The sequence below is a fragment of the Mustela putorius genome, unplaced genomic scaffold (assembly GCF_011764305.1).
Source record: "Mustela putorius furo isolate JIRA1106 unplaced genomic scaffold, ASM1176430v1.1 tig00000129_pilon_pilon_pilon, whole genome shotgun sequence".
Lineage (NCBI taxonomy): Eukaryota > Metazoa > Chordata > Mammalia > Carnivora > Mustelidae > Mustela > Mustela putorius.
In genome coordinates this window covers 20063742-20077593 of record NW_025421290.1, presented here as the reverse complement: position 1 = coordinate 20077593, position 13852 = coordinate 20063742, and the positions used below count along the sequence as shown (strand labels likewise).

The following is a 13852-nucleotide window of genomic DNA, read 5'->3' as shown; positions in this document are numbered from 1 at the left end:
CTTCCTCCTTATCTTCTGTACTTGAACTATCCTGAGGCCAGTATATTTATTTCCCTGTTACATGTATGTGGTAAAAATCTGTAATCCACAATGTTCTATTTATGACACAGAACAGAAGTCAAAAAGACTTTTTACCTGAAAGTTGAATTAGTTACTTACTCCCCCCGAACTTTTTTTTTCTTACCTCATTCCCTGTTGACATGACTGCAACAACTGGAAACTTATTAACTTCAACCTCCGTGACACCTACAGTTGCCAGAAGTCCAATCTCTGAGGGGCCCATATGGGTTCCTTTGGCCAAAACGCACTCCCCTCTTTTAATGTCATGGCCGATGGGTCTGAAAGTCAAAGCAGAACCATAAGCAGTATGATAAGAATAATATCTTCTCAATCGATGTTAGTGTCAAAGAAGGAGGACACTTAAGAGGAGAAAAGAGTTAAGAGATGAGGCAGGAACAGAATAATAAAATAAAAAGCTTCTAAAACTCTTTGTTGTTTTAATAAAAAATTTAAATCACAAAATAAAAGAAATAAGATTTCCATTTTTGCTAAGGAATATGTTATTTCACATTTGAAAACTATTTTACAAATTGCTTTATACTAAATTACAGTAAAAAAATACCAACTACAAACTTTCTTTGATATAAGGCAAGAATTTATATGAATATATCTAGTGGCATTAATGATAAGATGTCCATAGCATGTTAGCTTTGGGGTGAGGAGAATAACACTAATGAGGTTACAGTCACAGGGACAATTTCTATTTGGACAATTTAGGCTGGCCCAGGTCTACGGCCACAGAAGTCTACTTGGCTTGGCTTCTTGCCATAGGGATGTGAGAATTGTAGCTTTGTTATAAGGACATTTGAGCAAATGTAGTATTGATGGGATTAGGGCAAACACATCCCAATGTAAGAAAAATAATGTAAAGTTTTTGCACTACTTATGGTAAGACAGTAGTCTCATTTTTGTATATAAGGAATAGCAGGTTATTCTACTAATATTGGTAGTCAGTAGAGGAGGGGCTATCAGCTAACTGCATAAAAACTCAAATCTGGGATTATCTGTGTTGATACCAAATTCTGGATTATCTGGGGTGGGGCTAGATTTCTGGATTATCTAAAAGCAGGATTAATTTCAGATTAAGTAGGCTCATGACTTTACTCCTTCTCATGTTGCTTTTGACTATTGTATTTACCTTTACTATGTTTACAAAAAAGTAGGCAGAGTAGACATGAAATGCAGAATTAAGAAAATTCATTTTGCTACTTGTTAAAAGTCCTCAACACTAATGGCTAAATGACTGAGCTGTGGGTTTACAATAGCCATGCTCTCCTGAGTTCATGATCATGAACTCATGTTTCCTTTTGTAGAAACAAAAGTTGGCTACACATTCTATACATTATGAATTTACCTGATATCTTGGCCTGGTCGAGCTTGCACCAGAATTCGTACTTCAAGTTCCTCGGTACCCTATAATAAGAGCAAGTCATGTAATTTCGAACAGAATAATCTAACAGAATTTCTGATCAATACAATTTAGCTACTCAGATGCAATTATCATCAGATAGGTACAGAATATATACAAATACAGAGAAACAGAACCATTTGCTACACATTTTGAACATGATAAATTTCTACCACAGGTACCTGAAAAACTAGGTTTGATGCCAATACATTCATTTATAAATAAATAAAATTTTTTCATAATTTTCGTGTTTTTAAAAATGTACCAATTCAAATACTGGATTTTACATTGTAGGATAGCACTCTCAAGGGAAAACAAAAGATCTATCTATATGGCTACCCTAATAGATACATCAAATGTGGATGGAGATAACCTATCTCTTCTGTTCCCATGAATTATGCCAAGTTTCCCAGATATCTGCAGAAATTTCAATGAAGGACTTACAGTTTTCCTGGTAGTAGATATCTGTAAATTAATGGTGATCATTAATTTTACATTTATGGGCTGTGAATAATATTGTGACACTGGAACTGTGTCTTGTCATCCGGCAGAGTCGGTGGATGCATGTGTTCTGGATTTCAATGCTTTGCTGGCTTCCCTGATGCCCAATAAATCTGTTGCACAGTTTTAACAGCAGGCAGTGTGATATGTGTGCCAAGATTTGAATTTATAAGCCTTACATGTGGGAAAGTAATTAAAAAGAAAATCCCAGATCAAGAAAAGTGGCTGTCTCTCAGCATGCCAAATTTTACTATATAGCCAGCCAGCCCAGAAGAATATTAGTTATTTTAGCTTCGGCTTTTAAGATACAAAATACCTTAAACTACTTTAAAAAATGAGTTAAGATAACTAATCATTAAAATGTCAGTTGAAACTATTCTTTTATTGGTGGCTGACCCTCTGGTTCCAATAATTGCCACGAGTTTCAGTGAGATGAAGACCCATTTAGACCAAGAAAATTCCCAGGATCCTTTATTGTAGGCTATAGAGGGGGCACCGACATAAATTTAATTTTTCCAGGGTGTCATTTGCTGGCAAAGATTTTTATGAATTATAGAAAACCAGAGTTGAAGGGCTATTTGGTTCAAATGCTTGGCCTAGTGTAATATTTAAGAACTTGCTCAAGTTTCTTTGTTAATTTCTTCTCTGTTAAATTTTCTTTCACATTTTATCAGAAGCTAGTCTTGAATAAATTTCTCAGCTATAAGGTATGTCAACAGTTATTATCTCTGCTGCTCTATTTGAGGTAGTTTCCTTCCTTGTTTGCATGTGAAATTTCGTGGGCCAACTGTGGTTCAAGTTCTATTATAATTATAGTAATGATCATAAAAATATCTCCTGTAAAAAAAGATTTTTAAATATAAGGCAATTCCTATTTACTGAAGACCCATACACTACAATGTAAGATCCTAACATTACCAAACAAACGAACAAATAAAACCCAAAAGCCCAACTGGATTAATCTTATAAACACTGCAGAAAATGGGCATAGTTTATAACCCAGCCATAGGAACAGAGCAGTAAAACCTGGTGATAACATACATCATCGGATTCCCTGATTAGTTCAGTATCTTCTACTTGTACTACTGCATCAGCACCGCAGGGGATTGGAGCACCTGTTGTAACCCGCATGACTTGTCCTGGCATTACTGTCTGAGTTGGCTGAAAATACAAACATGTAAAAAAGAATTGATTTACTCTGCTGTGGCAAAGGAAAAGTCTGCAGGAGATTTAATATTTTTAGAAACAAACCATAAAAGGAACATCTTATACTCTTATTCATTTTGGCCCAAAATAATAAAAACTACCCACAAACAGTTGTATTTACACCAAAGAGGCTTTAACTTATTTAAGGTAATGACCACTAGACAGATGTCTTTCTGGGTGCCCTGTTTTCCTTTTGAAGAACTGTGACAATTGTCACTATTGTGTCTCACTCAAATAATGTGAATTTTCTTAATACTTCTATGTAAAGTGATTTGAGTGTCTTTAAGAAAAAAAATGCCATGCAATGTGATTTTATGAAAGACAATTATGAAAAACTAGCACATTGGTCATTTACTTAAGTTTTGATGTTAAAGAAATGTAGTACTTTATTAAGTAAACTTTTTTTTTAAAGATTTTATTTATTTATTTGACAGAGAGAAATTACAAGTACACTGAGAGGCAGGCAGAGAGGGAGAGAGAAGGAAGCAGGCTCCCTGCTGAGCAGAGAGCCCGATGCGGGACTCGATTCCAGGACCCTGAGATCATGACCTGAGCCGAAGGCAGCGGCTTAACCCACTGAGCCACCCAGGCGCCCCTTAAGTAAACTTTTTTATTTAATAAAGGCAAGTCAGAAAAATCATTTTAATTATTTCACTTGAAATCTTTCCAAAACATATTAGTTCACCTTTCAATAATGAAAGTCTAGAAAATGCAATGAAGTAATTAAAAAATGATTCCAGTGTCTGTAATGATTTCTGCTAAACATTATATCCAGATTTTCATTATCTGATCTCTCGTACAGATGGTACAGGAGACTGACCCCAGGCCCTGCCCTGCAAACTTCTCTCAGCATAGAGAAAAGCATATTTCTGTAAGATCCGTTTGATAGGTTTGATTTGGCCTCATAGGCCAATGATTTAGGTAAGAGTTGGGAAAAGGAATGCTTCAAATTTCTCCTAAAAGTGAATTCTAAGATATCTTCTTAAGTATTTAAAAATCTTAAGTCACAACAATGTGAATATATTAACATTACTAAACTGTACATTAAAAATGGTTATGATGGTACATTTATTTTATTTTATATATTTTCTACCACATTAAAAAAATTTAGGGAATGGTTAAGGAAAAATACCCCTCAATTAGAAGTATAAAGCAAAACAGGAAATTTGTTTACCAGAGCAGCCTTGAAAATCTTTTTTCAATAATATTACTGCAAACAATATTACCAATAACTAAAATTATCAAACCCTTCAATTTATACTAGGGATAGTGTTAAGTGTATTGTTACATTCTAGAATACAAGCCCTTACAAAGATCAGGATTTGTTTTTTTGTTTGCTTCTCCAGATAACATCTTCATTTTCTATGCTGTGCTGTGACCCAGAAGGCTGCTCTCTATGGACTATTTCATCTAGGTTCCCGTTACTCTGGCTTCTGATTAGGTTCAGCTAATGGGAATGGTCAACAAGAGATTAGAGGTACAAGAAAGGGAAAGGTAGGGTTTTATTCTACTTGCTCTTTCTCTGCTGGGCTGCAGTATGGTGATGGCTATGTCATCTTTATTACTGAGGGCCACAGCTCCTATTGGGTGGTGTTGTCTCATAGCTATGAATCTCCCCAGGTCCAGGTAAAACTCTTTCCCTTTGTCCCATTAGAACTAGAGATAGCTGGTAGTGGAGAGTCATTGTTAGCACCTGGGTGCTTAACATTCCTTAGCTGGTTTCCCTTAACCCTATTTCTTGGGTATAGTCCCCTTAATCACCCCTTTTCCAGAAATATTTATCACTTTATCATACCAAAGCCTAGAATGCGTCTAGCACAAAGTTGGTGATGAATAAATATTTCTAGAATGAATGCATGAACATGTATGATCTCAGAAGCTCACAACTACATGAATTATTCCATCTTTCTTGGCTTAAAACTCCAGTGTTCTCCCTGCCTTTCTCCCATAGTTACTGGCAAAAGAGATTCTTGGGATCAGCTCTCGCATTGAGCTATGGATCTTATATTTCCTTATTTTGCTATCTGAATAAAAGATATTCAGGGTTTTGGAATGGTTGCATTTTTATGTAATTTTTCTACCAAGATGCTGCATAGGATTTCATATGAGAAGTTTAGGGCCCAATGCATTAAAATAAAAAAAATTTTCAACTTAGATATTACTCATTGTCTGGGACATCCCTTAACCTACTGTACAGGGTCATTTTGCAGTGCAGTGATTTTTGATGAAAAGTTTCATTTTGATATATATATTTATTTTTACTAGAGTTATTAATGCTAAAACTATCTTCAGAGCCTATGCAACAAAGATATTTGATATAGGCCTAAACAGGTCCTTCTTTTGCTGAAAGTGCCTTTTTGGCTAAGGCAGAAAGTGAATCCTAAAGTGAGTTTCAGGGCAGCTGCTTCTTAAGCTGAAGAGTGTTAGTTTGTAGCCCTGCCTCAATTTAGGCAGGTTCAATGGATACTTTGTAAATTTACTCTAAGTTTTATTGTGGTTGTACATGTAATTTTCTCTACTTCTTGGTTTAAACTAACACTTATGAAGTGTTTTTGTGTAATCATTAAATAAAAAATGTGGCTCCTCTCTAAGATTAGTAAATCTAAGTGATAGGTGAAGACTTCCTACCAGCTCACTTATATGAGATCCAATGTAAAAGATATTATTGGATATATAAAGATATTTATAAACCTCAATTGAATGGAATCAGATGAAAAACTCTAGGAATATGTGAAATAATTCCTTTAGATTCAGAGTAACAATTCTTTATAAGTAACTCATTTTTAAAAATTTCTATTGATATACCTTATAAGTTTTATATAAACTAAAATGGTTAAAATCTTGATTTTTCCTTAACAGAGGTGTTGAGGTTTTTTTTGAGATTTGCTCAGTGACAGCACTTTATAATCATGTAATATTTTCTTTGACAGTGTCCAGTGCTAATCAATAGGACCAAAGTATAAATGATTTAAAGTCAAGTATTTGATACACTAAGAAAGTATTTTGTATATCACTGTCTCAGTGTAATTCTCAAGCATACGTACTTCCAAAAAGTGAGCAATCTGGCTAATGTAAGATCTCTGTGATTGCTACAAAGTCTGTATGATACCTTAGTTATAAAGGACATCACAGATAAATCAAGGAGAAACCCCATTTTCTTGTATGGTTTTCATCTTTTTTCCCCATAGACCTTACAAGAAATTAGCAACTTTTAAGTTTCATGACTTTTTTTGTGTTCCTAGTTCTCTAGTACATTCAGAAATCTTAACTAGTAAATAAGGTTTAAGAAGACAAAAAGGCATTTATTAATCTGTTACCTATCTATCTATTTATACTAGGCTTTGACTACCCTGAACTATTGGCAGTTCCCTAAACATTCTATGCAATTTTTAAAAACACCTGTGTCTTGATTTCTACTGTTCTCTTGGCCTAGAATGTCGTTTTCTCATTTCTGTTTTTGTAAAATCCTCTTAGGTCCAGCTCTAATAGTATTTTCTTAATACTCCTAGGATGAAATGCTCAACCTCCCTATTGTCTTCCACAGTACATGACTGATAGCATTAGTTTAACATTTAATATATTATAATTAGTTGTTATATTCTGTCACCTCCACTAGATGTAAACTCCTTAAGAGTAGAAATCATATCTTAATCTACTTTATACCCCTAGAACGCAACACAGTGCTTGGTATACATAGTAGGTATGTTTGATAAATGTTAGATAGACTCAACTGAAGATCAGAGACCTGAATAATTGGTACGTTGTAGCTTTGTAATACAAATGGATGCTTCAGACATCCAACACTGAGTGAAGTATATATTGAGAAGTTGAGTAAATTATGAGGTCATAATACAAGACATTTATAAAAAAGGGACCCAGGCCTAGCTGTTCTTTTAGTGATGAGGATTAAAACCAACCTGTGTATAACATCTAATCACTATAGTGCCAGTTTGGCTTCAGCAATCTATACACAGACCTCTTTGATGCTTGGATGTAGGGATGAGGTAGCTGGGGTCACCACCATGGGCACCATTCTTTTCCTATATACTTACTTAACTTTTCCCTATTTTCAGCACATATGGGAGTACATACTAAGCCAAGGAAGAAAAGGCATGGGACATAGCATTTGCTCAAATCTCCACCTGTATTCATTCATTCATTCATTCATCCATGCATTCATATCCTCCTTTATTTTTATATAATACTTATGAATACTCCATAGTAGCAGAGGATAAAAAGTATCTTGGTCTTCTTCTGGTTCTATTTGATAAGGTAGGAGCTCTTTTAACCAACCTTCAAAATTCACTGGATTAACATACGTTCTCTATTTTCTTTTAAATATAATGATGCATACAGCACTGTTTTATACACACACACATACACACACACACACACATGCATATAGATATATGTACTTAAGTTTGAGGCTGTTAGACTCTTTTAAAAGATTATTATTATTATTTTTTTTGACTCAAAAGTATCAAATAAGAGACCTTCTACTGTACTTCCATCAGTGCTTCATTTCTTAATAGAAATATATGTATATTCCTGTACGCTGGCTAGCTCCCTAGTGAGAAAAGCTAATCTAAGTGATTAGCTAGAGAGGTTAAATAATTTGCTTCTAATTTTCCCTGTTTGTAATACAGGTTGGAGAAAAGTTTGAGAAGATGACCTAGAAACTATAGGTCTGCTTAGAACATTAATGTTTATATAAGAAAGAATCATCTAATCATAGGACTGGAAAATGCTTGTAGGGAATCTATGAGACACACCAAAAATACCATGCCATATATTATTAGATGCAGATTTCTTTCAGTTAAAAAATAATTCTTTCAGCTTTCTCATGGGAACCATCCTTTAATCTCTTTGATAACTTGTTTAATCCATCTCTAAAATTTCCATTACAATGATGGTAGAAACTTAGAATTGGATGCTGAAAGTCCATGAAATTGAAATCTTAAGAGTCTTTCAAGCCTGTGAATCTTACCTGCTCACCAGCTTGGGATTCCCCAATGATGAAACGATCTCCTGGGCCATCAGCAGCTGTGAGGCGAACAGAACCAAGAACAAACATCAAAATGGACGTACGGCACGGAATAAGGATCGAGTGTTGGAATTCTAAAATTTGACTCAAATGATCAGATAAAGTTTCAGGAAAATGGAATACTTTTCTGAGCTCCTCAACCAGACAATGGTGTTGTAACTGCTGGTTTGATCTTTGTATCCACCATTCAGAAGTACCAGTAGAAGTGATTTAATCATGCTCTTTCTTGGTGTTACTGGAGATGGTCTTCCTGTTGTGCCACAATTTGATTCTTGTACTTTTAATTCTTTTAAGGATTTATTTATTTAAATAAGAGAGAAAGAGAGAGTGAGCGAGCATGTGTGAATGCAGGGAGAGGTAGAGGATGAGAATTTTCAAGCAGACTCCCTGCTGAATGGGGAGGTTGATCCCATGACCCATGAGATCATGATACAGGAGATCACAATCTAAGCTGAAATCAAGGGTCAGAAGCTCAAATGACTGAGCCACCCAGGAACCCCATATATTTGTACTTTTTAAATAGAACTATTTCTTCTAGCCCATCCTCCTAAATAAATACTATCTTTTCTATGGGCATATATGTGTGATGTATGTGTACACTCTCGTGGATATACCTATATAGATATATTACTATTTATATTCACATTTCTCCATTTTCTATAAATTTCGAACTATTTTCTTATTTATCACCCAATCTGATTTTTATAATAACCCAGTAAAGTAGAAAGAAAATATCTTTTTTTCATTTAACATTTGAAGAAATGAATCACAGAATGGAGGAACTTAGGTTGACAAGTTCTGATTAGTGGTAGACCTAGGACTAAAATACAGTACCTTAATTCCCAATACAGTATTTTTTTTAAAATAATGGGCCAAAGTGTTATTTCTAAATCATAATATACAGGCAACTCTGCATTACAATTTCCATTGACTATTTATTTTTAAATCAGAAGAAACAGAATTGAGAGGGAAAAACTCAACCAATTTTTTTCTATATACAGTATAGCAATAGCTGCACCAAAAAATATTCTGGGAGAGAAATATATTCAAAAGGGTTTTCTTCATCTATGATGTGGATTTCAGATCCATACTATTGGCAAGGCAGTACCTATCAAATGAGTTTTATGATCATGACCATTACTTCCATGTCATCTGTCTACGGCAAGGATTTGTGGACACATATACAGAAAAGTTAACAGCTTTCTATATGAATATTTTAATTATATTTGCAACCATACTTTAAATAGTAAAAAGTATTTCTTTTAAAAAAGACATATGAAATTTATTTTTAATTTTTATTTATTTTTAAATTTTGTTGAGAGAGTGAGAGAGTGAGCGAGGATGTGCATATGCATGGTTATCAGCAGAGGGAGGAGGTAGGTGGGGAGGAGCAGAGGGAGCAGGACAAGCAGACTCTGTACTGAGCTCCAAGACCAGGGCCGGGTTCAAGCCTTGGATCCTGAGACCATGACCTGAGCCAAAATCAAGAGTTAGATGCTCAACTGACTCAGCAACCCAGGCTCCCCAAAATTCATTTTTTAAAAATGTGACCACAAAGTGGTGTTTTTTTAAAGTCTTATATATAATATTGTTTATAATGAGCCACTTTTTTTGCACAGGTGGCTTTGTTTAACCTGATGTAGAAAGGAAAAAAAATTAACACTAAGTCTCTTCTATGTACTAGATGTTGTATCTTGTGCTTCATAGACATTATTTTAGTTGATAAACTCTTAGCTTTCTTGTGTTTTTTGGAATCCTATTATATTTTAAGTGCTCACTTGAAAAACAAGAATAGTTTTCCTCCAATGTTATTCTTATTAGGATGTTTTGGTGTTTTTAAAACATAAAATTATTTTTTTAAAAGAGCAATTTAAAATAGACATAAAACGGACAGAATCATTGCTTCCACAATTATCAACATTTTATCTATCTTATTTCATCTATCCTTCTGTTTATTTTTATAGTGTCTTAAAGTGAATTTTGATGTTCTTATTGTAGAAAATTAAAAAGTCAATTATCTTTCAGAATTCAAACACCAACTATATCTTGTGAATAAAGTAATTTTAAATTATTTTCTCTACTAGAGATTTTACCAGCTTGACACCTCTCATAAGCAACCTAGACATTTCTCTTTTACTTCTTGAATGAGAGGAAATTAGCAGGGTTTTAAAGTAAAACGAGCTGAATCTGAATCCTGGTTCTGCCTATTAGTAGCCTCAGAACCTTCAGCAAATTATTTTTTTTTCATTTTTAAAAAATTTAAATTCAATTTAGTTAACATACACTTATTATTCATTTCAGGGGTAGAATTTAGTGACTCATCAGTTGTATATAACACCTAGTGCTCATTACCTCAAGTACCCTTCTTAATGCCCATTACCTGATTACCTCATCCACCATCCACCTCTCCTCCAGCATCCCTTGGTTTGTTTCCTATAGTTTAGAGTCTCTATGGTTTGCCTCCTTCTCTGTTTTCATCATATTTTATTTTCCTTTCCTTCTCCTAAGTTCATCCATTTTTTCTTAAAATCCATATATGAATGAAATCATATGGTATTTGTCTTTTTCTGACTGATTTATTTCGCTGAGCATTATACTCTCTAGCTCCATCCATGTCCTTGAAAATGGCAAGATTTCATTGGTTTTGGTAGCTAAGTAATTTTCTACAACTTCTTTGTCCATTCACGGATGATGGACATCTGGGTTCTTTCTATATTCTGGCTATTATGGACATTGCTGCTATAAGCATTAGGTTCATGTGCCCCTTTGAATGTTTCTATCCTTTGGATAAATACCTAGTAGTGCAATTGGTGGGCCATAGGGTGGCTCTATTTTTAACCTTTGAAGAACCTCCATACTGTTTGCCAGAGTGTTTGTACCAGTTTGTATTCCCATCAACAGTGTAAGAGGGTTCCTCCTTTCTCCACATCTTTGCCACCATCTGTTGTTTCCTGACTTGTTAATTTTAGTGATTCTGACTGGTGTAAAATGGCATCTCATTGTGTTTTTGATTTGTATTTCCCTGATGCTAAGTGATGTTGGTCATTTTTTTAATGTGTCTGTTGGCCATTTGGATGTTTTCTTTGGAGAAATGTCTGTTCATGTCTTCTGCCCATTTCTTGGTTGGATTTTTTTTTGGGGGGGGGGTGTTGAGTTTGGTAAGTTCTTTATAGATCTTGGATACTAGCCCTTTATCTGATATGTCATTTGCAACTATCTTCTCCCATTCCATAGGTTGCTTTTTAGTTTTGTTGAGTGCTTCCTTTTCTGGCAAAAGCTTTTTATCCTGATGAAGTTCCAATAATTCATTTTTGCTTTTGTTTCCCTTGCCTCAGCAAATTATTAAGACTTTTTCTAAACTTCAGTTTTCTTGTTGATAAAAATTGGGATAATACTTTAAAAACAGTATCTTTTAAAGCTTTTTATTCCTCTCATTCATTCACTAAATTTCTATACAGTGTTCTGTGTCCTAGGTGTCATTCTAGGTGCTGAGACAGAGTGGAGTAAAACCAGCAGACGTGGTTTCTATTCTAATGTAGTGCCAACTTGCTGCGATGTTTTTCAAGCTCTGGAGCAAATATGGAGGTGGGTTTTAAAGTAAACTTGTAAAAAGTTTTTGAAATGAAAATGAATAGAAATATATTTTATCACACATGGCAAGATGAATATTGTTTCATGAAACTTATTTTTGTTTTATATGTGTGCATATGCACAATTTTTATATTGTATATGTTACATATGTTATATGTGTGTATAATAGTGTATTTAATGTGTGTCTTGTGGGTGGGGTTAAAGTCACTGATGTAGTGGAAGAGATAGATATTAATCAATCACATTAATGAATATATACATGCAAATAAAGAAAACTATTCTATTGGAAGGAAACATAGTTTTATGAGAGCATACAGTGAAAGTGCCTTCCATACAGTGGAAGTACCCTGTAAGGGTAAGGGAAAGCCATCTTGATAAAAGGATTTCTGGTTTGAATATGAAGGATGAATAAAAGGTAAGTAGGCAGAAGGGATGTGTGAGTGTGTGAGAGAGAAAGAGAGAGGGAGGGAAAGAGAGAGGGAGAGAGGAAGAAAGAGAAATATGAAATGGAAATGCTCCATCTAAAGGTCTTCACCTATGTGCAAAGGCCTCTGGTTCATATCCTCCTTATATCTTATGTCCCAGCCACTCTCAATTTCTAGAACTGGAGCTCTTTGAGAATACCAAGATGACTCATAATTCAGCTCCATAATATATGCTACTTCCATTGCTTGGAGTGTCCTTTTCTTATCTGTGCCTTCTGACTAAGGTCTTCTTAGCTTTTTAGATGCTCAAGTGTCACCTTTTCTTTGAAGTCTTTTCTGATTCCTTTCCTCAAGAGTTAGCTACTTGCTCTTTTGCTTCTCTGGTGTATTTCCTAAATAACTCTAATTATGGCTTTCTAATTATTTGCAATTATTTGCTTATTTGTCCCAGGAGAATCCATAGCACTTGCTGCACAACAGGTACTCAATAAAATTTCAGTATGTGAAGTATTAGAAATGTTCAATAAATGAATGAGTTCAATAAATAAATGAGGTGTCTACGAATCTATTTAGAAGGATGCATGCATGAATAATTTAACATTTTTCAACACAGAATACTGTATTTTGAATACCTTCCATTTCCTGCTGGTCTATATATATATAGTTTTCAAATGTGAGTCAGCATTGACCTTCTTTAGAATATTTAGAAAGACTACTCTGGTTAATTTTATATAACTTGGATTATGTTGCTTTCTGTCTGCATAGTACCTAGCTCATCATTGGTTTTCAGTAAATATTTGTTAAAAGAATAATGAAATGAATTTAGCATTTCCATAATACTGGGAAGGTGGGAAGTTTGATAGGTGGGAAGTTTGTAAACTGATTTGTGAGAGAGAAAGAAGACAGAGGTTAGTATTGTGTTTTCTAAGTTTTCTTGAATAATTTTAAAAAGGTGAATGCTTTTATTTCTTCAGCTAGATTATGAGCTCCTCAGAGATAGGGATCACTCCCTTTCTTTTTTGAAACCCTCTGTTCTTCAACTTTCTTCCTGTCTCCTGTTCCCCCACACATGCAAATACACCTAGAATCAAAATGCCTTATATCAATATTGCACACAAATGCTCCAAATAAATGTCACTGAATAATGAGTGGCTGTAGATCATTTGGGGGCAAGCCTGCTATAATGTCAAGAAGGCCAATATCTGGGGCACCTGGGTGGCTCAGTGGGTTAAAGCCTCTGACTTCGGCTCAGGTCATGATTCCAGGGTCCTGGGATCAAGTCCCGTATTGGGCTCTCTGCTCAGTGGGGAGCCTGCTTCCCTTCCTCTCTCTCTGCCTCCCTCTCTGCCTACTTGTGATCTGTCAAATAAATAAATAAAATCTTAAAAAAAAAAAAAAAGAAGGCCAATATCTGAAAAGCCCTTAAATGATTCCAAGAAGCAGGGAAGATGCATCGACTGGAAAGAGAATATGTCCTCACTTACACTATGTTCTTCACCTTGCCCTGAAAATTTCTATCTGGGAAATATGTTTCTATACTGCTAGCTAAAGAAGGCTCAGTCAAACCACATTATAGAAGGCTCCTGGTAGCAAGAGAGAAGTTGTTTTTATCATTTC

At 34.8% G+C, this 13852-nt stretch overlaps 1 protein-coding gene across 12 annotated transcripts in view; it reads right to left on the bottom strand.

Moving 5' to 3' along the window:
* Window positions 1–13852, bottom strand: part of GPHN (gephyrin) — a 639435-nt gene that overhangs the window by 67537 nt on the left and 558046 nt on the right. For all 12 annotated transcript variants that reach the window (XM_045070686.1, XM_013057196.2, XM_045070696.1 and 9 more), the window contains 4 exons: window positions 8163–8218; window positions 3011–3130; window positions 1415–1473; window positions 185–338 (listed from right to left, as the gene is read on the bottom strand). In XM_045070686.1, coding sequence (XP_044926621.1) covers window positions 185–338; window positions 1415–1473; window positions 3011–3130; window positions 8163–8218 — 389 coding nt within the window. The remainder of the gene's footprint in view (window positions 1–184; window positions 339–1414; window positions 1474–3010; window positions 3131–8162; window positions 8219–13852) is intronic.